This window comes from Macaca nemestrina, chromosome 12 (assembly GCF_043159975.1).
Source record: "Macaca nemestrina isolate mMacNem1 chromosome 12, mMacNem.hap1, whole genome shotgun sequence".
Taxonomy (NCBI): Eukaryota; Metazoa; Chordata; class Mammalia; order Primates; family Cercopithecidae; genus Macaca; species Macaca nemestrina.
In genome coordinates, this window is record NC_092136.1 from 16354662 (window position 1) to 16382053 (window position 27392).

The window sequence follows — 27392 nt, forward strand, 5'->3', positions numbered from 1 at the left end:
ACCTTCTTTGTCTCTTTTAGAGGGTTTGGCTTAAAGTCTATTTTATCTGATATAAGTATAGCTCCTCTCGCTCTCTTTTGGCTTCTATTTGTGTGGAATATCTTTTTCCATCCTTCACTTTAAGTCTCTGTGTTATAGGTGAATTGAGTCTCTTGAAGGCAGTGTGTAGTTGAGTTTTGTTTCTGTATTCAGTCACTCTGTGTCTTTTGATTGAAAAATTGAATCCGTTTATATTTAAGGTTATTTTTGATTAAGGTTATTTTTTACAGCTTTTTCATAATCTGAAATAGAAATGATTTTTGTCGAAGTTCAATGCAATAACACATATTAGGTAGAAGGAATAAATTCAAGAGCTCTATTGCACAACATGGTGGCTGTTGTTAAATGTCTTCTTGAAAATTGCTAAGAGTAGATGTTATGTTTTCACCACACACAAAAAATGATAAATATGTTGTTGCTGTGTATGTTAATTAGGTCAACTTAGCCATTCTGCAATATGTACATATTTAAAAATATTATTATAAATATGTCTGTTTCATAAATATAGACTTTTTTTATGTGTCAGTTTAAAAATAGTCTTGACGTGGTGGCTAATGCTTGTAATCCCAGCACTTTGGGAGGCTGAGGTGGGGGGATTGCTTGAAGCCAGGAGTTCAAGACCAGCCTGGGCAACATAGTGAGATCCTGTCTCTGGAAAAAAAAATTATCTGAGAGCTACTCAGGAGGCTGAGGGAGGAGGATTACTTAAGGCCAGAGGTTTGAGGCTGCCGTGAGCTATGATAGTGATACAGCACTCTAGCCTGGGCAATAGAGAGGGACACCGTCTCAAAATAAAGAATTTCAAAATTAAGAAAAAAATCAGGCTGTAAGTACACATAAAAGAGGGCTGTATGAAAAATGGTGCTAGTTTTTCAGGTGGGAGACACAAGTACAGAATTCTTTTCTCTCCGCTGAGGACATCTTCTTGATAGCGACCAGGATATGTGTCCAGGAGAACATGACGACCAAATATGGCAACCAATGCAGCACTCAGACTGCACAAAGGCAGGGACTGCTGTGCTGATATAAATGTTGTAGCATGAAACACCAAGCCCTAGCGGTTTATTCCAGAAAAAGTGATTGATGGCATTGGACCTTCAGGAGGACAGTGAAAAAGTAGGACACACATACAATCCTTCTGCTAAGTATCCCACCGACTGTGCCAGCTGCTAACAGGATGCAGACTTTTGAAGACAGAACTAAGGAATATACCTAAGAATGGCTTGTTTTACTATGTAAATTAAATTATACCTAGAAATTATTATTTATTATTTATAGAAATTTGTTATCTACAGGAAGTGTGGAGAAAAAGTGATATGCTATTGAGAGAAAAATATTCTAGTTGTTTTTTTACCTTAACTAAAAATACTGTATATTGTTTGGCCAAGAGTGCAAACTATGGAATTAAATTAAAATCCTGGTTTTACCACTTGATTATGTGGCTTGAAGAGGTTGTTTAACTGCTCCGAGTTTTATAATCTGCAAATAGGGATCACAGCTTTTTCATAATCTGAAATAGAGATAATTTGTCAAAGTTCAATGAAATAACGTATATTGTATGTGTTGGCACTTAGAACGCCTATCCTAATGTTAGCTAATAATACCCTGATTATTTCTCCAGGCCTATAATAAACTTCCTTACATGAAAAAAGAACACCTATGGTCTTTGCCCATGGAATGTTGCTGTGACGAGTCAGGGATTCTTCTATCAAATCATTTCGTGGGAGATTTTCGCCAGTGTTTGATTCTCTCCAGCTTCCCCTTGACAATTCTTAGGGCAAAGTCCCCATTTTTTTTCCCTATGAATTTCTCTGCTTTCTTGTGTGTTTACTATATACTAGAGAATCTGAAAACTTACTAGGATCAGAGAGGCACATTCTCAACCATTCATTTATGTTTTTAAATGAAATCACTGGATTATGGTGCTAGTCTAGACTGAAGCTACCTCAATTTCTGATAATTGATGATGCAGTTTTGCAGAATAATTTGCCTCCAATAGAAAGCATATGCTCATTTATTAAATGAGTAATTCTACATTAAAATAATTTCTACAGAATGGCATCTCATGAAAATTGTTTTGTATTATAGTGGGTTAAAGTTTCTCTAAATTGAAAAAATCTATTTAGAGAGCTGATAATATGCTTTAGGTTTTTTGTGGAAACAAGTCAGGGAATAGATCAATGAAGTAATACATTCCAAAATATATTTTTAAAAAAGTTTGTTTTATTTTTAATTGACACATAATAATTGTAGATATTTATGGGGTACAGTGTGATTTTTGATACATGTGTATATTGTGGGATGATCAAATCAGGGTAACTAGAATATTCATTGCTCCAAATATTTATCATTTCTTTGTGGTGAGAACATTTAAAATCCTCTCAAAATAGCTAAAAGAGAGGATTTTAAATGTTCTCATAATATGCTTTTAAAGTTATTTGATTCTTGTGCCACCTACTAGAAAGGAGAAATATTGAAAAACCCTGCCACTGTAGATTCCTGCAGTTGTTGGTACAGATGTTACTCATTTTTAACCGAAGAAAAAGAGAGTCTATACCGAGAAAGAAAGTTAAAACTGTGATAGGTGAGAAATGAGAAGAAATAATGAGAAAATTCCAAGGGAAAATGATATCACACAAGCAGCATTTTTGATAGTTCTAGGAGCTGGTGAAGTCCAAAGCTGGGCTGTTAAGAAATCTTTATTATTTTCATGATGGTTTAAATCCTCATGTGCTAGTATAGAAACTGCTAAGCTTCTGAAAGTGATCACACTCATAGCCTCTTACCTGTCTGGCTCTGACCAATAGCTTTAGGGTGTCCATGGGCAGTTTAAAAAGTCACCTGCAAACCGGGTATCGTATGTCAAGCCTGTAATCCCACTAACTCAGGTGGCTGAGGTGGAAAGATAGCTTGAGGCCAGGAGTTCAAGGTTGCAGTGGGCCATGATTGCACCACTGTACTCCAGCCTGGGCAACAGAGGGGACCCTGACTCTTAAAAAAAGAAGTCACCTGTAGATAAGAAAACAATATGTCCACTTGAGGAATCATTAGATGTCTCATCTTTGTTAACATCAATAACTTCAGATAGAGCTGATTTTCTCTAATGAAGCCAAAATCAGGATATGACTTTGGTATTCGAGGCATAATGCAAACTAGGCTGTCAGTTATAATATATTGACATCTCTGGTTCTTTCCTTGATATGTAGATACCCACAATCAAGTAGCCCTTTAGACAGAATAAATGACAATTTCACTTCAAGCCAAATTTTATGCAAGGTGTTTCCTTGAGGAAAGTTTGTAATATAAATGAATAAGATTTGATCTTTTCCTTCAAGTAATTTTACATCTAGTGGGGAGCAGAGCAAGAAGGTATATAGGGGCCGGGTGCGGTGGCTCATGCCTGTAATGCCAGCACTTTGGGAGGCTGAGGCGGGTGGATCACCTGAGGTCAGGAGTTCGAGACCAGCCTGGCCAACATGGTGAAACCCTGTCTCTAATAAAAAAAAAAGAAGAAAGAAAGAAAAAAAAAAGAAAGTATGTAAGAATACCTCAACCTGCTTTAATCATGGTGAGATAATGGCATGAACATTGCAAATCATCTTAATTAGTCTTTAAGAATTCTGAGATCAAGTCACCCAGGGAACAGATTAAATAAAAGGTGAAAAGTGATTTGACACTACAAATGGGTACTTTTCATGTGCATTGTGGTCAGAAGTGTGTGTGCATGGTGTGTGTGTGTGTGTGTGTGTGTGCATTAAGAAAATAATAGATATAAAATTATTTAGTCTATGATAAAATAATTTTTTCTTTATTTTAAGACATTTTTCCACTGTCTTTTCACTTGCATTGTTTCTGACAAGAAATTTCCTTTTATTCATACTTTTGTTCTGCTATTCATAATGGTCTTTTTTTCTTTGGATGCACTTAAGATTTGCCCTCTATTCTTGGTTTTTAGCAATTTTATTATGATATATCTTGGTGTGGGTTTTCCATGTCGCTTGTGCTTGGCGTTTCTTGAGATTCCTGAATTGGTGGGTTTATATAATAGTTTTCATAAAATAAGCAAAAATTTTAATCATTATTTAAAAAGTATACTTCAATATCAGCTCTGTTTCTCTTCTCCTTCGGTGACTTCAATTACACATATATACAGCTGCAAGAAGGTGTGCCTGCTTTTTGCATGCTTGGAGAATTTTTGATTGAATGCCAGACATTATGAGTATTACCATGCTTGGTGCTAGATATTTTGTCATTTTATACATATTCTTGAGCTTTGTTCTGTAGCACAGTTAAGATACTTGGAAACTGGCTGAGCATGGTGGCTCATGCCTGTAATCCCAGCACTTTGGGAGGCTGAGGCAGGCGGATCATGAGGTCAGGAGTTCGAGATCAGCCTGACCAATATGGTGAAACCCTGGCTCTACAAAAAATATAAAAGTTAGCTGGGCATGGGGGTGTACACCTGTAATCCTAGTTACTTGGGAAGCTGAGGCAGGAGAATCACTTGAATCTGGGAGGCAGAAGTTGTAGTAAGCTGAGATCGCGCCACCGCACTCCAGCCTGGGTGCCAGAGCAAGACTCCGTCAAAAAAACAAAAAAACAAAAAAAACAAAAAAAAAACACTTGGAAACTATAATCTTTTTTTAAAATTTTTAAATTTTTTTTAGACAGAGTCTGGTTCTGTCACTCAGGGCTAGAGTGCATTGTTGTGATCCTGGCTCACTGCAACTTCTGCCTCCTGGGCTCAAGACAACCTCACACTTCAGCCTCCTGAGTAGTTGGGACAACCAGCACATGCCACCATGCCTGGCTGATTTTTGTACTTTTTGTGGAGATGGGGGTCTCACTTTGTTGCCCAGGCTGGTATCAAACTCCTGAGTTCAAGCCATCCACCCACCTTGGCCTCCCAAAGTACTAGGGTTACAGGTGTGAAATACTGTGCCTGGCCATATCATCTTTTGAGTCTTGCTTTGTAGATTTGTTAGTTTGAACTGAAGCATGGCTCAGTCTAGAGCTAATTATTTCTGACCAAGTCCTTTCTGTCTGCTCCGCCCAGAACGTCATGAATCTTGAGATTTTTCAGTCTGGCTGGCGAGAACAGGTACAATTTCCAGCCCTGTATGAGCATTGAGCACTGTTACCTTTAATCTTTTTGGTGTTTTCTTCCCTTGCCTCTAGGTGTTTCTTCACATGTTTGTACTGACCAGCACTCAGCTAAATAATTAAGGAGTATTTTCTGCAGCTCTAGGGATTCTCTCTCTGTTCAGCTCATTTTCTCCGGTATTTTGTTCTGTAAACTCTAGTTGCCTTGGTCTCTTCAGACTTTCAGTTCCATCTCCTTTAGGAAGTCCACTAAACTCTTCATGTACATTCTGTCTCTGCACTGTGGCCTGGAAACTTTCTTAAGGAAATAAGCTGGGGAAATTTTAGAGCTCGTTGGTTTCTTGACTCTCAGGGATCATTGTCCTTTATTGCTTGATGAAAGTGTCTTACGAATTATGAAACTATTTATTTCATATATTTTGTCCAACTTTGTATATTTTAGATTGGAAGGTAAATTGAGTTTCTATTACTTTATCTTGGCCAGAAGTAGAAGATCTGGAAGTGATTTTTAGTTGGATGAATATAAGTGTTTTGAAATTGCCCAAACTATAGTGTATCCAAGCCCCTTTGAAGCTTTATTTTATACTACCTGAAATGAAAAGTAAATGGGCTTTGAAGTTAGAAAGGTCTAGGTTTAAATCTTGGAACTACCACTTAATAGATGTGTGATCTTGGGCAAAAAAATGTAATGTCCCTTAACCTCTGTCTAATCTTCAATAAAATGAAATTGAAAGAATTTAAACACAGGAGTTTCTATGTAGTATTTCTACTTATAGCAAAATATTGAAAATAGATGAGGAAGTGATAGGATAAATCAGAATTAAGTATAATTTGCATTTCCATGAAATATCTAAAAATAATGAGATAGATCTATATGTATTCTTATAAAAAAGTTAATAATACAGTGTTAGGTGAATAAAAAACTTTACAGAAAAATGTGGGGTGTGAACTTATTTTAACTTTAAAAATCCTGTGTGTGTGTGTGTGTGTGTGTGTGTGTGTGCGTGTAAGGGAAACACCATCTGAAAGTATATATGCAATTTTAAGTAAGTGGGGAAATAACTTGAATAGTACCTTTCAACTTTAAAAACAGATATATTTAAACAATAATGGATACATACAAATTAATTTCTCAAGAAAAATGCATAATAAAAAAGAAGCAAGTTTCAAGAGAGATAATAGCTAGGCCTGGCACAATTTATACTGTCAATGCCTGAGAGCCAACAAGCATCACGAACTCACATGCAGAAGAAAGGTAGAGGCTTATTTCGTGTGCTGCTGCAAGAGGGAGCGTGCACCAGAGAGAGCAGAGTGTTGGATAAGAGGGAACTGAGAAGCCCTATTATAGGATTTAGATTTGTGCTGGGTGATTCTAAGAAGGATTTAGGGAGCGGATGCCTCCTAAATTCTGAGATGAGTGTTAGCAAAAGAATTGGTGATTAGCTACGCTGGTAATTTATATCTAAGAGGAAGGAAGATTAAAGTAAGTAAAGAAGGAGTATTTACTCAGATTAGTTAGAAGAGTAGAGTAGCCATTTTTGCAGGTGCCAAGAGTTCTTGTCTTGTGGTTATGTTTCAGACATAATCACAGAAACACAATCACAGAGTGGCCTTTTCTCTCTCTTGCTCCATTTCAGTCATAGAGTGGCCTTGTTTAATTTTTGCTCATATCCTGTAAAGATTGTTTATATTCAATTGGGAACTTTATGGCTAATATATCAGATACTATCTTCAGGGCCATTTTCTAATTTCTCAATACTGTTGATAGCCTCCCCTCTTCACTTATATTTTTACTTTGCCAAAGATAAGATGATTCTACCCAACTTTGGAGTTAATCGTACTGACTGACATACTGGCTCTAATTCTATAGAGTTTTACTCTGGTCCCCGTATGTTGATACAATTTGGCTCTGTGTCCCCACCCAAATCTCACCTGGAATTGCATTCCCCACATGTCAGGGGAGGGGCCTGGCAGGAGATGACTGAAACGTGAGGGCTGACTTCCCTCTGCTGTTCTTGTGATAGTGAGTGAGTTCTCATGAGATTTGGTTGTTTGAAAGTGTGTGGCACCTCCCCCTTTACTCTCTCCCTCTCCGGCTTTGTCATGGTAAGACGTGCTTGCTTCCCCTTTGCCTTCCGCCATGATTGTAAGTTTCCCGAGGCCTCCTAGTCATGCTTTCTGTACAGCCTGTGGAACTGTGAGTCCATTAAACATCTTTTCTTCATAAATTACCCAGTCTCAGGTAGTTCTTTATAGCAGTGTGAGAACAAACTAATACATATCCTAAAATAATGCCCAGTTCAATAGGAAAAATTTAGTTTTTTTGCAGGAGATTTGCCTTTAGATTTTTTTTTTCCGTGCTGTTTCAGACAGATTGTGCACTAAAAGATTTCTCCACAGATTCTCACAGAAAATTTATAGTGGAGGCCTTTGGGATCAGGACCTGCTCTCTTCAGCATCTGTGGCTCTAGGTAAAAACAAGCAAGCAAACAAACAAACAAACAGCAACAAAACAAGATGAATTTAAAAAACTCATTTTTCATTAGTTAGTTTTCTACTGAAGGAGAGAGGAGCTTCCCAGAGGGGAAAAGTGTTCATGTTGCAAACTTTTGTCAACTCTTATTGACTCTTGACTCTGTGTGTGTGTGTGTGTGTGTGTGTGTGTGCATGCATTAGGGTGCTGTAATGACTGTCACACCCATGTTAAAATCTTTTCTAATACTCGTTACTATTAACATTTATTGAGAGTTTATAATTTCTGTGCATTATTTTATAACATTATGAGACTGTATGATTTCTATACATTATCTTATCTATTCCTAACAAACAAGCAAATGAACAAATTAAAGTACCCGTGAAACATGTATTAAGAAAAACGAGGTCACAGAAGCTCATTTAACTTGTAAAGAGACACTGCTGGTGAGTGGCAGAGTTGGGATGTGAACCAGAGTCTAAGAGCTTCTAAATCCTGTTCACTATACTACCATACAGTGGTACATGTGTTTAAAACAACATTCTGTATATATAGATATGTATAGATATTGGGTTCCATCCAATATTACTGAATCAACATATGCAAGGTTGGGCTGTACTTATATACACTTTAAAAAACTGCTAGGTCATTTGAATGCTGTTGTCTACAGATTGGTATTTAAAGACCACTAATGTATGTTACATACTCACTTAACTTCTAGTTAGGAAGCTGTCCATATTATTACTTTTTGTCATCATTCATGCATTCAATATTTATGGAATATCAACTGTGTCTAAGCCTCTATACCAGATGTTAAAAGGTTATAGAAAGAAAATGTATGTCAACTTCCTTAGAGATGGTAGGGAAGCTCTGGTATGTAAATAATAATTTAGATAGTGATAAGTAATATTTATTTATATAGTTGAAGGGCTATGGATATTCAGTTGAAGAAATTACTTCCAGGAGTAGAGGGTTGGCAGGAAACAAACACTGGTTTGGGAACACCTCAGGGAGAGACTAGCTCTTGAAGGAGTAATGAGATTTGGGTGTGTTGAGGCGTGTTGTTTCACATGGTGTATGTACTGATTAATAGTATATGACTTCCTGATTTTGAAGAGTAACCTGCCATGTTCTGAGAATGCCAATGGAGGGGGCCATGTGGCAAAGAACTGTGGACATCCTCTAAGATCAGAGAGCAGCTTTCAGCTGACAGCCAGCAAGAAGGCAGATATTTCAGTTCTGCACCTGCAAGGACATGAATTCTGCCAAAAATATGAGGGAACTTGGAAGCAGATCCACCCTCAGCTGTGCCTTCAGATAAGGACACAGTCTTGGTTGACAGCTGGATTATAGCATTTCAAAGGATGTTGTTGCGCAGCAATAGGTAGAACGGATACAGATTTTGGGATTACAACAATACAGATTTATTTCCCTGTTGAGGGACGTTTACTTTCTAGGTCCTCACTTTCCAAAAGATGCTACAATAAAGATCCTTAAACATATGACCTTAGGGACTGGGACTTTTATTTCCATCAAGTTTTAGGATTGAAATTCAGAATTGAAGGCTTGTTTTTCTTTTTTTTTTTTAACATTAAAAAAAAATTATACTTAAAGTTCTGGGATACAGGTGCAGAACATACAGGTTTGTTATGTAGGTATACATGTGCCATGGTGGTTTGCTGCACCCATCAACCCATCATCTACATTAGGTTGTTCTCCTAATGTTATCCTTCCCCTAACCCCCAACCCACCAACAGCCCCTGGTGTGTGATGTTCCCCTTCCTATATCTATGTGTTTTCATTGTTCAACTCACACTTATGAATGCGGTTTTTGGTTTTCTGTTCTTGTGTTAGTTTGCTGAGAAGGATGGTTTCCAGCTTCATCCATGTCCCTGCAAAGGACGTAAACTCAACCTTTTTTATGGATGCATAGTATTCTATGATGTATATGTGCCACATTTTCTTTATCGAGTCTGTCATTGATGGGCATTTGGGTTGGTTCCAAGTCTTGGCTTTTGTGAACAGTGCCACAATAACCATATGTGTGCATGTGTCTTTATAGTAGACTGATTTATAATCCTTTGGGTATATACCCAGTAATGAGATTGCTGGGTCAAATGGTATTTCTGGTTCTAGATCCTTGAGGAATTGCCACACTGTCTTCCAACGTGGTTGAATTTGAGCTAATTTACACTCCCACCAACGGTGGGAAATTCCTATTTCTCCACATCCTGTCCAGCATCTGTTGTTTCCTGACTTTTTAATGATCACCATTCTAACTGGCATGAGATGGTATCCATTGTGATTTTGATTTGTGTTTCTCTAATGACCAGTGATGATGAGCTTTTTATCATATGTTTGTTGGCTGCATAAATGTCTTCTTTTGAGAAGTGTCTGTTCATATCCTTCCTCCACTTTTTGATCGGGTTGTTTTTTTTTTCTTGTAAATTTAAGTTACTTGTAGATTCTGGATCTTAGCCCTTTGTCAGATGGATAGATTGCAAAAATTTTCTTCCATTCTGTAGGTTGCCTTTCACTCTGATGATAGAAGCTCTTTAGTTTAATTAGATCCCATTGGTCAATTTTGGCTTTTGTTACCATTGCTTTTGGTGTTTTAGTCATGAAGTCTTTGCCCATGCCTATGTCCTGAATTCTATTGCCTAGGTTTTCTTCTAAGGTTTTTATGGTTTTAGGTCTTACATTTAAGTCTGTAATCCATCTCGAGTAAATTTTTGTGTAAGGTGTAAGGAAGGGGTCCAATTTCAGTTTCCTGCATATGGCTAGCCAGTTTTCCCAACACCATTTTTTAAATAGGGAATCCTTTCCCCTTTGCTTTTTTTGGTCAGATTTGTCAAAGATCAGATGGTTGTAGATGTATGGCGGTATTTCTGAGGCCTCTGTTCTGTTCCATTGGTCTATATATCTGTTTTGGTACCAGTACCATGCTGTTTTGGTTACTGTAGTATAGTTTGGTATACTTGTAGTATAGTTCGAAGTCAGGTAGTGTGATGCCTTCAGCATTGTTCTTTTTGCTTAGGATTGTCTTGCAATCTAGTCTGGATAAAGAAAATGTGGCACATATACACCATGGAATACTATGCAGCCATAAAAAAGAATGAGTTCATGTCCTTTGCAGGGACATGGATGAAGCTAGAAACTATCATTCTCAGCAAAGTAACACAGGAACAGAAAACCAAACACCACATGTTTTCACTCATAAATGGGAGTTGAACAATGAGAACACATGGACACAGGGAGGGGAACATCACACACTGAGGCCTGTTGTGGGGTGGAGGGGAGGGAGAAATACATAATGTGGATGATGGGTTGATGGGTGCAGCCAACCACTATGGCCTGTGCGTACCTATGTAACAAACCTGCACGTTCTGCACATGTATCCCAGGACTTAAAGTATACTAAAAAAAAATTGGCACTATCAGTCTGGTTGTCTACAAGTGCAGAGAATTGGAAACTGAGGCCCAATCTAGAACTGCTTCTTTCCTTTTTCTTTTAGAGCAGGCTGTAGATCAATCACAATGCCATGGAACACAGATGACACTTTCCCCTGCTTTTGAGACCCATTGGTCCCATGGTGTATATACATGTAAGAGGGAGTGCCATAGAAAATGGCGACTGCTCTCAGGTGGAAGGCTCACATGAAGAAGCCTTGTGTCCTTCCTGCAGTGGAAGACATCTTCAGGATGGCAGCCAGGGTATATACTTGGGAAAAGATGACCACCATCACAGTGGTGTTCAGGAGCTTTCAGCCCTCACGCCCCCACAGAAACAGTGATTGACAACCACTTGCAGACGGGAGTACCTTTGTGGAGCCCGGGAGGCCAGCAGAGAGGTCTAAGCATCCTGCTGAAGAAAGAAATCTGAACACAGACGCTTTAAAGAGGATAAGAAAAGCAGTTTCATTTTACCAGCATCAGCCTCCCTCAAGGCAGCACAGCTTAATATCAAAGAGACCTGCACCTCCAGTGATTTCTCCCACCGGAGAAAGTGAGAGCTTCCCCAACCTAACGGGTTCTTTTCTTTCTCGCCCCACCCGGAATACTGACTAATGACTCAATAGTCCTGGGACAATTTGGAGCAGGGAAAGGGGCAGGGGCTCACAGCAACGGGGGTGCAGTACATAAAGCGTTATCGTTTCTACTGGCTGCCCTGCAGAATCCACCAAAAGGCTGCTCACAAACCTCCCAGGACATACTACCTGTGGAGGCCACAACAAGACCATGGTTGCGCCCAGCATTTTGCCTGCCATCTCCCCGGAGATGTGCCTGCGAGAGCTTCTGCAGCTCATCCACCGCAAACAGACACAGCCAGCCAACTAGACTCCTCTGGAATGGGAGAATATACTTTAAACACTTCATGTCACTGCCCTGGGAAAAATAAATGGGAGATTCTCAGTACCCGGCATGGCTTTAAGGCTTGAGAAAAAGTATACAGTCCTAACATTTCCTCGTGGAGAGGGAACAAAAGGAGGGGAGTTGGTGTGTCCATAGGAAAAGTCTGAGATTCCACAAGAGAGTGAGATCGTGCAGTATTTGTCTTTCTTCATCTGGCTGATTTCACTTAGCACAGTGTTCTCCAGGTTCCTCCATGCTGTTGCAAATGGCAGGATTTCCTTATGTTTAATGGCGCAATAATATTCCAGCGTGTATGTATATCAACGTTTTCCTTATCCATTCATCTGCTGACCAACATTTGTTTACATATCTTGACTATTGAGAATAGTGCTGCAATGAACATTACAGGTGAGAGTGCGGATATGTATTCGACACACTGATTTCATTTCCTTTGGATATACACCAAGAAGTGGGAATGCTGAATCATATGGTAGTTCTATTTTTAACTTTTTGAGGAAGCTCTGCACCATTTTTACAGTGACTGTACCAGTTTATAGTCTCATCAGCTGTGTGCAAGGATTTTTGTCACACAAAACTTCAACACATCTTTTTATTTTTGTTAGTAGCCATTTTAACAGGAGTGAGGTGATATCTCACTGTGATTTTGATTTCATTTATTTGGCAATTAGTGAGGTTGAGCACCTCTTTATATACCCATTGGCCATTTGTATGTCTTCTTTTGAGAAATGCCTATTCAAGTAACTTGACCATTTTAAAATCAGGTTATAACGTATTTATTTTGCTATTGAGTTGTATGAGTACCTTACGTACTTTGGATATAAACTCCTTATCAGGTATACAGTTTGCAAATATTTTCTTCCATTCTGTATATTGCCTTTCATTTTGTTGATTGTTTCATTTGCTGTGCTTCAAAGAAGTAATCCCACTTGTTTCTTTTTGTTAGGGAAACTAGGGAAACGATGGATATTTGTCCCTAATACCCCAATATCCATGAAGATTTACTCCACTGTCTTTCCTTTCCTCCTCTTCTTTTCTGTGTATATTATCCAAAGAAATAATCTTTCAAATTTTACTTTACAATTACAAATAGATTGGCTACAGAGAAAAGTACCTCTTGGGAGAAGACAAGAAAAGATTCCCTCTATCCCCTGCTGAGTCTTTATACTCTATTTAATGGAAGTCCTTACATAACATCGATTATGCACTTCTCATTGATTTACTTCATTTTTTTTGATGGCAGATATCTCAACAAAGGCTCATCAAAATATATAGATGCAATTTCAAAGATACTGTTTTAGATGCCTTTGCTTTAAGGAACACATGGATTAGAAGTTTGTTTATTTAATCATTTGAAATGTTTTTCTTTATCTTTCAAATGCTGTTGATATAATTAAGTAATGCATTTGTGTCTTATAGGCGTTTGTCATATTTTCTGAGATTGAGAAATAAGAGAGCACTGTTGGCTGGCTTGTTGAGCCATGTTGAGATAGAAATCAAGGTTCAAATTAGAAATACTTTTTTTTCTGTTAGTTTTATGGCTTCAATCACATCTTGGTTTCTCAGACTGTAAATCAAGGGTTTAACATGGGAATAATAGTAAATGGGAATAATAACATCTACGGTTTGTACAAATTGCAATGGAGCACTTGCTATATTGTACAAATTGCAATGGAGCACTTGCTATATTCCCACGGTACAAAGTAAAACACAGAGGCCACTTTTTCTTGTTCTTGAGACTCATTAGTACCATGGCATAGATACATGTAAGAGAGAACCCTATAGAAAATGGTGACTGCTGTCAGGTGGGAGGCACATGTGGAGAAGGCTTTTTTCTTCCCTGCAGCAGAAGATATCCTCAGGAAGGCAATCAGGGTATATATGTAGGAAAAGATGACCACCATCACAGTGCACATCAAATTCAATCCCACAAACACTGTTAATAGTTGAGGTCAATATTGGAGCATGATAGGGCTCCAATCATGGAATGAAATGTATTTTGCATGTTGGAAAGGAATGAATGTATTTTGCATGTCAGCAGGACATTAATTTTGGGGGTTGGGGTAGAATTGTTCTGGTCTCCAGAACTGTGAGAAATAAATTTCTTTCTTCTTCTTCTTCTTCTTCTTCTTCTTCTTCTTCTTCTTCTTCTTCTTCTTCTTTCTTCTTTCTTCTTTCTTCTTTCTTCTTTCTTCTTTCTTCTTTCTTCTTTCTTCTTCTTCTTCTTTCTTCTTCTTCTTCCTCTTCTTCTTCTTCCTCTTCTTCCTCTTCCTCTTCTTCCTCTTCCTCTTCTTCCTCTTCCTCTTCTTCCTCTTCCTCTTCTTCCTCTTCTTCTTCTTCCTCTTCTTCTTCTTCTTCTTTCTTCCTTCCTCTTCCTTCCTCTTCCTTCCTCTTCCTCCTTCCTCTTCCTCCTTCCTCCTCTTCTTCCTTCCTCCTCTTCTTCCTTCCTCCTCTTCTTCCTTCCTCCTCTTCTTCCTCCTCTTCTTCCTTCCTCCTCTTCTTCCTTCCCCCTCTTCTTCCTCCTTCCTCTTCTTCCTCCTTCCTCTTCTTCCTCCTTCCTCTTCTTCCTCCTTCCTCTTCTTCCTCCTTCTTCTTCTTCTTCTTCTTCTTCTTCTTCTTCTTCTTCTTCTTCTTCTTCTTCTTCTTCTTCTCCTTCTCCTTCTCCTTCTCCTTCTCCTTCTCCTTCTCCTTCTCCTTCTCCTTCTCCTTCTCCTTCTCCTCCTTCTCCTTCTCCTTCTCCTTCTCCTCCTTCTCCTTCTCCTTCTCCTTCTCCTTCTCCTTCTCCTTCTCCTTCTCCTTCTCCTTCTTCTTCTCCTTCTTCTTCTTCTCCTTCTCCCTCCTTCTCCCTCCTTCTCCCTCCTTCTCCCTCCTTCTTCTTCTTATTTGAGACAGAGTCTTGCTCTGTCGCCTGGGCTGGAGTGCAGTGGCGCAGTCTCTGCTCACTGCAAGCTCCGCCTCCCAGGTTCACGCCATTCTCCTGCCTCAGCCTCCGAGTAGCTGGGACTACAGGCATGTGCCACCACGCCCGGCTGATTTTTTTGTATCTTTAGTAGAGATGGGATTTCACCATATTAGCCAGGATAGTCTCGATCTCCTGACCTCGTGATCCACCCGTCTCGGCATCCCAAAGTGCTGGGATTACAGGTGTGAGCCACTGTGCCTGGCCTTTGTTACTTATAGTCACTCAGTATATGGTTATTTAGTATAGAATGTGAATTAAGACATTAGGAAATTGTTTAAGACTATACATACAATTACAGATTTATTATAGCCAAAGAATACAAATTAAGCCAACAAACAAAGAGAAACATAAGGCCAGGTCTGAGAGGGGTGCAAACATAAAGTTTCCATCATACTTTCGCTATATCAATGTATGGCAGTTGATGCATGGAGTTGTCATGCATATTGGGTTCGGGTCAACCCAGGAAGTTCACCTGAGCCTGTGATGCTCAGGGTTTTTTTTTTTTTTTTTTATCAGGGCTCGATTGTATACTGAGCATGTAATTGATGTTTAGTTCCCAGCCTTTCTGGAGGATCAGCATAAAACCTTTTGTCTCCTGTTCTCTGGAAATCAAAACTGATATGGCATGTCCTGAAGCCTCCATCATAAACCACATTGTTAGACTTTCCAGTGACCAAAGCCTCTTGGCAAACAAAGAGGCTTGAATTTGTTCATTAATTCATTGGTTGAATTCTTTGTTCATTAATTCAACAACTACTTAGTGAGCACTTTATATATTCCTGACAATTAATAGATAATGAGCAAATGTAAATTATTGTGCCTTTACAAAGATTCAGTTTGTTTCTCATATCTACATCTATGGCAGGATGATTCATATTCTGATTAGGGTGTCAGCTAAAAAACAATTTAGTAAGAACATGTTGTGGTAGGTTATAAAAATGGTCCCCAAGTTTCTCCTTTGTTACATTCATATCATTGTGATGCAGTGTTGCAGATCTTTCCATCAGGCAGTAGAGCCTGTTACTCCAACACCTTGAATCCAGATCCGGGTTGGCCTTGCAACTTGCTTTGACGAATATGCTATCAGCAAATATGTCAGGGCGCTCACCACAGGATACTTCTGACACTCAGTGTTAGTAATTTACCCTCACTCTACGTGTATTAATACTTTTTCCTTGTTGACTGTAGAGCTTCTTTTACTTCCTAATTTCATAGGCAGTGGATAAGGAAGTTTAACATGAGAGTCATAATGCTGCAAAATATGGATGCTGGCTTTTCTTGCTCTTGAAATACGGTGGATTCAGGCTGTAAGTCCATGTAAGAGAGTGCTCCAAAGACAACGGTGACAGTTGTCAGGTGGAAGACACCTGTGGAAAAAGACCCATAGCAGAGGGCAAGCTCAGGATGATGGAAGACATGTGTGTCCTTGAAGATGACGATCGGCATAGTGACATTCAAGTAAACTCCAGCATAGATTAGCAACTATTTTTACTACATCTTCCCACTCCATCCACCTTTCAGCTCCCCATGCATCCCACTAAGAACCAACTCCACCATTCAATACAATCCTGCATTCATCCTTCAAGCCTATGTGTGACTCAATTTTTCTGGGATGCTGGACAGGAGCTCGGGATACAGAAGGCGGTCACACTGGCCCTTTGCCCTTGCAAAACGACAGAGGGTCCATTGAGCTGGTTAACATTTAAGCTGTCTGCGAATGGCAAGGCTAAAAGAGCATTGTAATACTGGGGCCACAGGCACCCACCCCTAGACACTACCATGTTGCCAGAGCCCAAAGCACTTGTCCCAGCTCCAGCACCTGACTGTGTGCTTCCCCTTCCATCAGGGGTTTGAGCAGCAGTGGTGACAGAAAAGGTGAGCCACACCCCTGTTGCCCGGGGGGATTAGAGAACTCTTCCGTTTCAATAGCACTCAACAGTTAGTCTTTTTAACCCTTGCCCCACTTGTTCCCTTCTGCCCTAGTATTTCCCAGTGTCTGTTTTTCCCATCTTTGTGTCTGTGTGTCCTCAATATTTAGCTTGCACTTATACATGAGAACATGTGGTATTTGCTTTTCTGTTCCGGTGTTAATTCGCTTAGGATAATGGCCTCTAGCTTTAGCCATGTGGCTGCAAAGCACCTGAGTTTTGCATTTTTATGGCTGTGTGGTATTCCATGATGTATATGTACCGTATTTTCTTTATCCAGTTCACCGCTGATGGGCACTTAGGCTGATTCCATGTTGTTGCTGTTGTGAATGTTGCTGTGATGAACACACAAGCACATGTGTCTTTTTTGTAGAAAAATTTATTTATTTTCCTTTAGATATTATCCAGTAATGGGATTACTCAGTCAAATGATAGTTTGTTTTAGTTCTTTCAGAAATCTCCAGACTGCTTTCCACAGTGGCTGAACTAATTTACATTCCAGCAGTGTATAAGCATTCCCCTTTCTCCCTGTTCTGGCCAGCATGTATTGCTTTTTGACTTGCTAATAGTAGACATTCTGACTGATACGAGATGGTTATCTCATTGTGATTTTGATTTGCATTTTTCTGATGATTAGTCTTGTTGAGCATTTTTTCATATGTTTGTTGTCTTCTTGTATATTCTCTTTTGAGAAGTATCTGGTCATATTGTTTGCCCACTTTTTAATGGGATTACTTGTTTTTTGCTTGCTGAGTGATTTAAGTTCTTTATACATTATGGAAATTAGATTTATTGGATGCATAGTTTCTGATAATTTTCTCCCATTCTGTAGGTTGCCTGTATACTCTGTTGATAGTCTCTTTTGCTATGCAGAAGGTCTTTAATTTAATTAGGTTCCAGTTGTCAAATTTTTTGTTGCTATAGCTTTTGAGGACTTAGTCATAAATTATTTCCCAAGACTGATGTTCAGAATGATGTTTCCCAAGTTTTCTTCTAGGATTCTTATAGTTTGAGGTCTCACATTTATCTCTTTAATATATCTTGAGTTAATTTTTGTATATGGTAAAATGTAGGTGTTCAGTTTTATTTTCTTGGTATATTGCTAGCCTATTATCCTGGCACCATTTATTGAATAAGTCCTTTCTCCATTGCTTACTTTTGTTGACTTTGGTAAAGATCAGATAGCCGTGTGTGTGTGTGTGTGTGTGTGTGTGTGTGTGTCTTTCTTTCTAGGTTCTCTTTTCTGGTCTATGTTACTGTTTTTATACTAGTGTCATGCTGTTTTGGCTACTGTAGCCCTATAGTATGTCTTGAAATCAGATAATGTGGTGCCTCCAGCTTAGTTTTTTTGCTAAGGATTGCTATGGCTATTTGGGTTCTTTTCCAGTTTCATATGAATTTTAGAATAGTTTTTCTAATTCTGTGAAAAATGGCATTGTGATTTGATAGGAATAGCACTGAATCTGTGGTTTACTGGGGGTAGTATGGCCATTTTTAATGATACTGATTATGCTAATCCATGAGCATGGACTGTTTTTCCATTTGTTTATGTCCTCTCTGATTTCTTTGAGTAGTGTTTTGTAATTCTCTCCTTGTAGAGATATTTTGTTTACTTGGTTAGATATATTCCTAGATATTTTATTTTTTTGGTAGCTATTATTAATCGAATTGTATTCTTGATTTGGTTCTCAGTTTAACATTACTGATGTTTAGAAGTGCTAGTGATTTTTGTACATTGATTTAGTAACCTAAAAATTTAGTGAATTCATTTATCAGCTCCAGGAGCCTTTTGACAGAGTCTTTAGAGTTATCTAGATATGGAATCATATAGTCCACAAAGAGAGATAGTTTGACTTCTTCTTTTCCTATTTGAGTGCCTTTTGTTTCTTTCTCTTGACTGATTGCTCTGCTTAGGACTTCTAGAACTATGTTGAACTATGGTGAGAGTGGGCACCCTTGTCTTGTTTCAGTTTTCAAGGGGGAATGCCTTCAGATTTTGCCCCTTCATTATGACATTGGCTGTGAATTTGTCATAGATTGCACTTATTTTGAGGTATGTTGCTTTGATGCTTAGTTTGTAGAGAATTTTTATAATGAAGGGATGTTGCATTTTATTGAAGGCTTTTCCTGCATCTATTGAGATCTTGTAGTTTTTGTTTTAAATGCTGTTTATGTGGTGAATGACATTTCATGATTTGCATGTATTGAACCAACTTTGCATCCAAAGAATGAAGCCTACTTGATCATGGTGAATTAACTTTTGAGGTGCTGTTGAATTTGGTTCACTGATGGTTTTGAATCTATGTTAATCAGGAATATTGGCCTGTAGTTTTCTTTTTTCGTTGTGTCTTTGCCAGGTTTTGGTATCAGAGACCTGATGCTGGTTTCATAGAATGAATTGCAAAGGAGTCCTTCCTGCTCAATTTTTTGAAATAATTTCAGTAGAATTGGCACCAGCTCTTCCTTTTACATCTGGTAGAATTTGACTGCAGATACATTTGGTCTGTGCTTTGTTTTTGGTTGGTAGATTTTTAGTACTGTTTTCACTTCAGAACTTGATACCAATCTGCTCAGGGTTTCAATTTCTTCCTTATTAAATTGGGAGTTTGTGGGTTGCTGGGATTTTATCCAGTTTTTCTATATTTTCTAGTCTATTTGCATAAAAGTGTTCATAATATTCTCTGAGTATCTTTTGTATTTCTGTGGGATTGGTTGTAATGTCACCTTTGTCCTTTCTGGTTGTGCTTATTTGGATTTTTCCTGTTTTTTTTTTTTTTTTTTTTTTTACCTTAGTGAATCTAGCTAGCAGCCTACCAATCTTATTTATCCTTTCAATAAAACAAATTTTGGTTTCATTAATTTTTTATATAAATTTTTGGGTCTCAATTTTGTTCAGTTCTATTCTGATTTTAGTTATTTCTTGTCGTCTGCTAGCTTTGTGGTTGATTTGCTCTTGTTTTTCTAATTCCTCTACATGTGATGTTAGATTATTAATTTGACATCTTTTTACATGTTTCCTATTGTAGAAACATTAAATTTTGGTAGAACAGCTATGTGGGATGATTTGTTGTGCTGAATGTTAACAACTGGGGCTAATTTAAAAGAACTTTTTCCCTATCAATTTTAAAGCTTCTTTTACTTCCTTATTTCTCAAGCTGTAGATTAAAGGATTCAACATGGGAATAACAGTGCCAGAAAATATAGAGGCCACTTTCATATTCTCCTGGGCATTATTAGAATGAGACTGTAAGTACATGTAAGAGAGTGTCCCGTAGAAAATGGTGACTGTAGTCAGGTGGGAGGCACATGTGGAGAAGGATTTTTTCCTCCCTGCACTAGAAGACATTTTCAGGATGGTGGCCATGATGTAGATGTAGGAAAAGATGATGACCAACCCAGTGAACATCAAGTTAAATCCCACAAAGACAACAAGTAGCATGAGGTTGATGTCCAATACTGGAGCATGAAAGGGCAAGAATTGGGGGACCATCACAGAAAAAGTGATTGATGTTATTGGACTTGCAGAAAGACAGAGAAAATGTAAAACCTGTATGTACAGAGGCATTTATTGAGCCCATGATGTATGAACCAGCTACCAAATGGATGCAGACTCTTTGGGACATGATTATGGTATAGTGAAGGGGCTTACAGATTGCAACATAACGGTCCACTGCCATCATAGCCAGCAGATAACAGTCACTGGTTGCAAATGTTGCATAAACCAATAATTGTATCACACAGCCCCAAAATGATATAAAATTCTTTTCTTCCGTGAAGCTTTGGAGCAGCTTGGGAGTGATAGCAGAAGTGTAACAGATATCAACAAAAGCCAAATGTTGTAGAAAAAAGTACATGGGTGTTTGAAATCTGGAATCTGTGTTGATGAGTAAGATTATTCCAGTATTACCCGTTATGGAGGTCACATAGATGAGAAGGAATACAATGAAGAGGATATGCCAAAACTCTTGTTGGGCACCAAATCCCCCAAGACAGAATTCAGTCACTTCAGTGCTATTTCTTCGTGCCATGGCTACCAAAAGTCTAGAAAGGACCAAAAGAAGGACCCAGAAAAGAAGGGAATCTTTGAGACTTCTCGCAATGAAATGGCTCTATATTTCATGTCACTTTTTTCTATTTGGATTTTCATGACAAATACTCACAATAGTGTTATTTACATCTCAAATATAAAAATTTACTTACAGTCATCAAGTAAAGAGTGATTTACTTGATGAAAGAGGAAATGAATTTGTCTTCAAAATGAAAAAGTTTGTCTTAGAAGAAGACTGACTTCTAATGTGTGTAGTTCTTAGAAATATAGATGAACAATTTTTCAATATATTAAACAGGCATACATACCTAAAGTAATATTAAAACATAATTTTGTACCCCTTTAGAAGCCTATAATTATTCACAGCCACCTACTATTTTAATTTTGGATAAAGCTCTTGAAATTAGTTGAATAAATTACAGTTAAATTTCCCTAAATATGTTCACGCTTTACATATGTTTGAAGTCTTCAAAGTATCTTTGTATTAGTATCCTTAGAATGCAACTCCCATCTAGGTGATATTCTTTACAAGCAAAATAAACCTGTTATATAATGGATGTCTGAGAGCCTTACATTTTCTATTGCTTTTTTTTTTTTTTTTTTTTTTCTTCTTCTGTTCTGTAGTGGAGGAACAAGAAAGCAGAAACAATTCTTTTCAATTTAACATTAGTGAATATTGAGGTATATTAAGTTAGTATAAGTTTCTTCCTAGGGTAAATTTACTGTAAAATGAAAGAAATGCAGTCCTTTCAAAAAGTGTTTCTTTCATTTGGATAAACACTTACTAGAGGAAGCTTGAATAGGCCAGAAGTCTACTTCAGTTAGAATTGTGACAGAATAATGACATTTATCATATCAACTTGACTTTAATTATCTGGATTTAAATAAAATAATATGAAAATATGAGGATGCTTTTCAAGAGCTAAGGAAACTAGTGTAACCCCCTTCCAATCACGCACAGAATCTGTACATTTCTATGTTTATATTGAGCTAATTGTTGGCTGGTTCAATATGAAGTAGTTTGTTTCATCTATGTTGAAGGTGTTTTCTAATCAAATGGATGCTACAAAGAAAATGGCCAACGATCTAAGCTTTTTTTAAGCATTCATATTTGGTGGTACATGTGAAGGTTTGTTACATAGGTAAACTCATGCCATGGGGGGTTTACCCTAGCATTTTAAACATGCTTAACATATGGGTAGTGCTGGGTCTCTCAGGCTTCGTTAATAGTCAACCTTGTGCAGTGGAAAGGAAATAGGTAACCCTGGTTTTGAATTTTTGTCTCACCAGTTAATGGAAAAAAGCATATAATTTCCTTTGGCCCTAGTTACTTCCCCTGCACAATGAGGATCACAGAACTCATCTAGAAGTTAATTATGTTCATTCACTTGTTTATAGTATCAATAACATGCATATTATATATAATAGAATATTGTATAACTTGCATTGAAAACAAATTAACAAAAATCTTCTAATAGCAAAATCAGGAAATAGAATTGTATACATTTCAGTAGATTTATATTATTTATTAATACCTAGTCTAAGGCAGAGAGATAAATATGTACTCTTATGGAGTCAAAAGAGAAAAGCATGTTGTAGAAAAATATGTAGATTTGGACCATTTGAAAAACTAAACTCTCCATCACTCTTAATGTCTCTTGCTTTCATTCTCTTTATTTATTTGTGGCTAAATGCCAGAAAATGTGCACACCAAATTTGAGTATAGTTATTCATGGGTGTGGCATTAGGTAAAAAAGAACATTATTTTGTAAACTTACGAACTTCTGGACTTTCACTTTTATAATGGGAATTCATGACCTTTATTGTTTTAAAAATGAAGAAAACTATATTTTGTGTGGTCATTGATGCTCTAAAGTTGCCTGCCATTTCGTTATTTTAACTATTCTTTGTGTTTTTTGTTTCTCTCTTCTTTTTCCTGAGTTTCTGTGGGCCACTTGAACTTTTTCTTATAATCCCATTTTGGTGCAGTTATAGTGATTTTTTTTTGTATAGTGTTTTTATTAGATATCTGTATAGCCCTTTTTAGTGGCTGCTCTAGCTGTTACATTATATGGGCATGGCTTGTTTTATTGTGCTTCACAGATATTGCATTTTTAAAAAATAAAATTAAAGGTTTGTGGCAATCCTGCATTAAGCAAGTCTATTAGCAGCATTTTCCAGCAGTGCGTGCTCATTTAATATCCTTGTGTCAGCATTTTTAGCAAAAAGTATTTTTATATAAAGGCATATACTTTTTTAGACATAATGCTATTGCACATTTAATAGACTGCAGTGCAGTATAAACATAACTTTTGTATGCACTGGGAAACCAAAATATTTGTGTGACTTACTTTATTGTGAGAGTCACTTAATTGAGGTGGTCTGGAACGAAACCCACAATGTCTCTGAGGTATGTTTGTATAATCATAACTTGTGTCCATTTTACCAGTTTTAGTGACGTGTGGAAAGTTTACTTCCTTTTTCATTTCTTTACTGTCTCCCACTTATAAATATAATTGTCTTAACCATTTCCTCCACATACACTGAGAACTGCCTTAGACAGTGTTACAATTTTTGCTTCAACCCTCAATCATCATTTTAAAAACTCGAGATAGAATAAAAGACTGTCGTATTTTGCTCTTTCTACTTGCTTTTCTTTCTTTTTATTTTTTTGAGTCTCACTGTCGCCCAGGCTGGATGCAGTGGTGTGATCTCGGCTCACTGCAACCTCTGCCTTCCAGGTTCAAGTGATTCTCCTGCTCAGCCTCCCGAGTAGCTGGTATTACAGGTGCCCATCACCACACCCGGCTACTTTTTCTATTTTTAGTAGAGATGGCATTTCACTATGTAAGCCAGGCTGATCTCAAACTCCTGACCTCAAGTGATCTGCCGGCCTCAGCCTCCCAAAGTGCAGAGATTACAGGTATGAGCCACTGTGCCCGGCCTCTTTCTACTTTCTTAACCTTCTGATGTTTCATGGTTCTTTCATTTAATAACTACTAAAAGAAAGGATATGGAAGAGTGGATAGAAAAATGACATAATCATATTCTGTGTACAAGAAACTCACTTCAGATATAATGATACATGTAGGTTTGAAATAAAAGGAAGAAAACATATCTCATGCAAACATTAATCAAAAGAATGAAAGTATGGCTATGTAAATATTAGATAAAGTATATTTTACAGCAAAGAATATTACCAAGGACAAAGAAGAACATTACATAATAACAAAAGTGCTAATCAAGAAGAAATAGCAATCCTAAATGTGTAGGCACCAAACAAGTAAACTACAACATATATAAAGGAAAAACTGAAAAAAATTGAATTGAGGTAAAGGCCAATCTATAATTGGGGATTTTAATATTCCTTTCTCAACAATTTGTAGGACTATATGGAAAATCAGCAAGGATATAGAAGAACTCGACACCTTCAGCCAACAGGATATCAGTGACAGTTATAGAACAGTCCATCTCACATGACTAGAATACATATTTTTTCCAGCACTTGTAGAATATATATCAAGATAGATTATACATAATCCGTATAATTTTAGAAGAATGGAATTCACACAGTATGTGTTCCTGACCACAATGAGATTGAACAAGATATGAACAACAGACATGTAACAGGAAACTCTCCAGATGGTTGGAAACAAAACAATGCATTTATAAACAATCCTTGGGTCAAAGAGGTAGTCACAAGGGAAATACAAAATATTGAACTGGATGAAAGTACAATACTTAAAATTTATGGGGTGCAGTGAAAGCAGTGTTTAGTGGGCATCCCATAGCACTAAATGCTTACACTAAAAAAGAGAAAAAGCCTCAAATCATCGATATAATCTTCTACTTGAAAAATATTGAAAAAGAAGAAAAAAATTTAAAATATGTAGAATAATAAATCTAAGAACAGAACTCAATGAACTGGAAAAAGAAAAACAATTTAAAACACTATGAAACAAGAAGTGGGTTTTGAAGAAAATCAATAAAACTGACAAACCTCTAGAAGGTCTGGCAAAGATAAAAGAGAGAAGATACAAATTACTAAGTCAGGAAAAAACGGAGGTATCACTACAGAATCTGCAGACAGAAAAAAATGATAGTAAGAGAATACTACAAACATTAGAAGCATAAACTAACCCATATGAAACTGATTATTTGAATAGCCATACAGCCACGAAGAGAATTGAATTTATAATTTAAAAACTTATAAAATATCACTGGAAAACTCACTAAATGTACAAAAAAGAATTAACTTAATTCTATACAATTTCTTTCAGAAAACAGATGTGAAAAGAACATTTTCCAACTTATTCTGTGAATCCCGTATTATCCTACTAGCAAAAGCAAACTAAATAGCACACAAAAAAGAAAACCATAGTTCTGTATCTTTAATGAATATAGACACAAAAGTCTTTTACAAATTTAGCAAATAGAACTCAGCTATGCATATGAAATCATACACAATGGCCAAGTTGGGTATATTCAGGTCTAAAGAGAAAAATCACAGGATCATATACACTGATGAACAAAAAGAATTTGACAAAATTCAACATCTACTTAATATCTTAAAAATCTCTGAAAGCAAGGAAGAGAGGGCAATTTCCGCAACTGATGAAGAACATCTACATAAAAACCTATGACTAACATCCTACTTGATACAGACTAAATGCTTGCTCCTAAAATTGGGAACAGGTGAGGATACTCATTCTCTTCAGTGCTATTCAACAGAGTTTGGGAAGTTCTAGTCAAAGGAAAGGATATATAGGCATAAAAGTGATACAGATCAGAAAAGAAGAAATAAAACTGCCATTTGGAAGATGACATGATGGTTTATGTAGAAGATTCCAAGAATCTACCAAAAACTTCTTGAAGTAATAAGTGAGTTCAGAAAAGTTGCAGAATACACGACAGTTCTAAAAAATCCACACTATTTTCATAACAATGAACTTGTGGAAACTGGAATAAACACAACACCATTGATAATAGTTCAAAAAATGAAATACTTAGGTAGAAATATAACACAACTATTGTAGGACTTTATGATGAAAATTACAATTATGCTGATAAAAGAATCTACATAAATAGATACATTGTGTTTAGGAGATACAAGACTCCATATAGTGGTGTCAGTTCTCCCCAAATTGATGTACAGGTTTAACACAAATGCAATCAATATCTCAGCATAGTATTTTTAGCGTGTGAACAAGAATATTCTAAATTTATAGGGAAGAGAAAAGAAGCTAGAATAGCTAATACGATTCTGAAAACAAAGAAGAAAATGAGATGAATCACTTTACCTAACACCAATATTTTTTCTCTATCTACAATAGTTAACACTGTGGAATTGGTGGAAAGATAGATACAAAGATGGAGCAAAATAGTGAATCCACAAATAGATCCACACATGTGCAGTCATTTGATTTTTGAGCAGGTTCAGTTCAATGGAGGAAGGCATTTTAGAAAATAGTGCTGAGACAACTGGATATTCATAGACAAAAAACATGAACCCAAACCTAAAACTCATACCTTATGTAAGAATTAACTCAACATGAATCTTAGCTTTAAATGTAAAATATAAAACCATAAAACTTTTAGAGAGTAATCTAAGACAAAATATTTAGGGCAAAATTTTTAGGAGAGGTGTTGTGAAGAATTCTTAGACATGACATCAAAAGCACAATCCCCTCCTCAAAAATTCAACAATTGGATCTCATTAAAATTGAAACTTTTGCTCTGTTAAAGACCCAGTGAAGAGAATGAAAATCACCCTACGCTGGAAGAAAATATTTTCAAACAACATATGTGATAAAGGACATGTATTTAGAGAATATAAAGAACTCCCAAACAACAACATCAACAACAACAACATCAAATTAGAAAATGCCTGAATGACCTGAACAGACATTTTACCAAAAAGTGCTATGTGGATGGTAAATAAGCACATGAAAAGGTGTCCAACATCATTAGCCATTAGGGAAATGCAAAGTAAGAACAAAATGTGATATCACTACACTACCTGTGAGATGTCACTACAGAATGGCTAAAATAAGAAAAAGGTGACAATAGCAAATGCTGGGAAAGACTCAGAGTAACTGGATCTCTCATACATTGCTGGTGAAAATGGTGGTCACTCTGGAAAATAGTTTGGCAGTTTTGTAAAAAGCTGCTAGACATACACTTACCATACAACCCAGTCCTTGGACTTGTGGGCAATTATATTTGCATAAAACTTATATTCACACAAAACCTGTACAAATTTTTTTATAACATTTTCATTTGTAGTAGCCAAAATCTGCAAACAATCAAATGCCCTACAGTAAATGAGTGATTTAACAATTTTATTACATCCATACTATGGAATATTTCCAAAAATAAAGAGAAATAAACTATTGATACACGCAGCAGCTCGGATGACTATCAAGGGCATTATTCTGAGTGTAAAAAAGGCAACATCAAGAGGACATAT

General features: G+C 37.1%; 2 protein-coding genes across 18 annotated transcripts in view; one reads left to right on the top strand and one right to left on the bottom strand.

The window, feature by feature from the left end:
• Nucleotides 1-27392, top strand: part of LOC105471012 (olfactory receptor 5M3) — a 377575-nt gene that overhangs the window by 99293 nt on the left and 250890 nt on the right. The gene's annotated exons all lie outside the window — the stretch shown is intronic.
• Nucleotides 19973-20903, bottom strand: LOC112429242 (olfactory receptor family 5 subfamily AK member 2). Its single transcript, XM_024797369.2, is given in 2 exon segments — nucleotides 19973-20326; nucleotides 20328-20903. Coding segments are annotated over 2 exon segments (930 nt in total).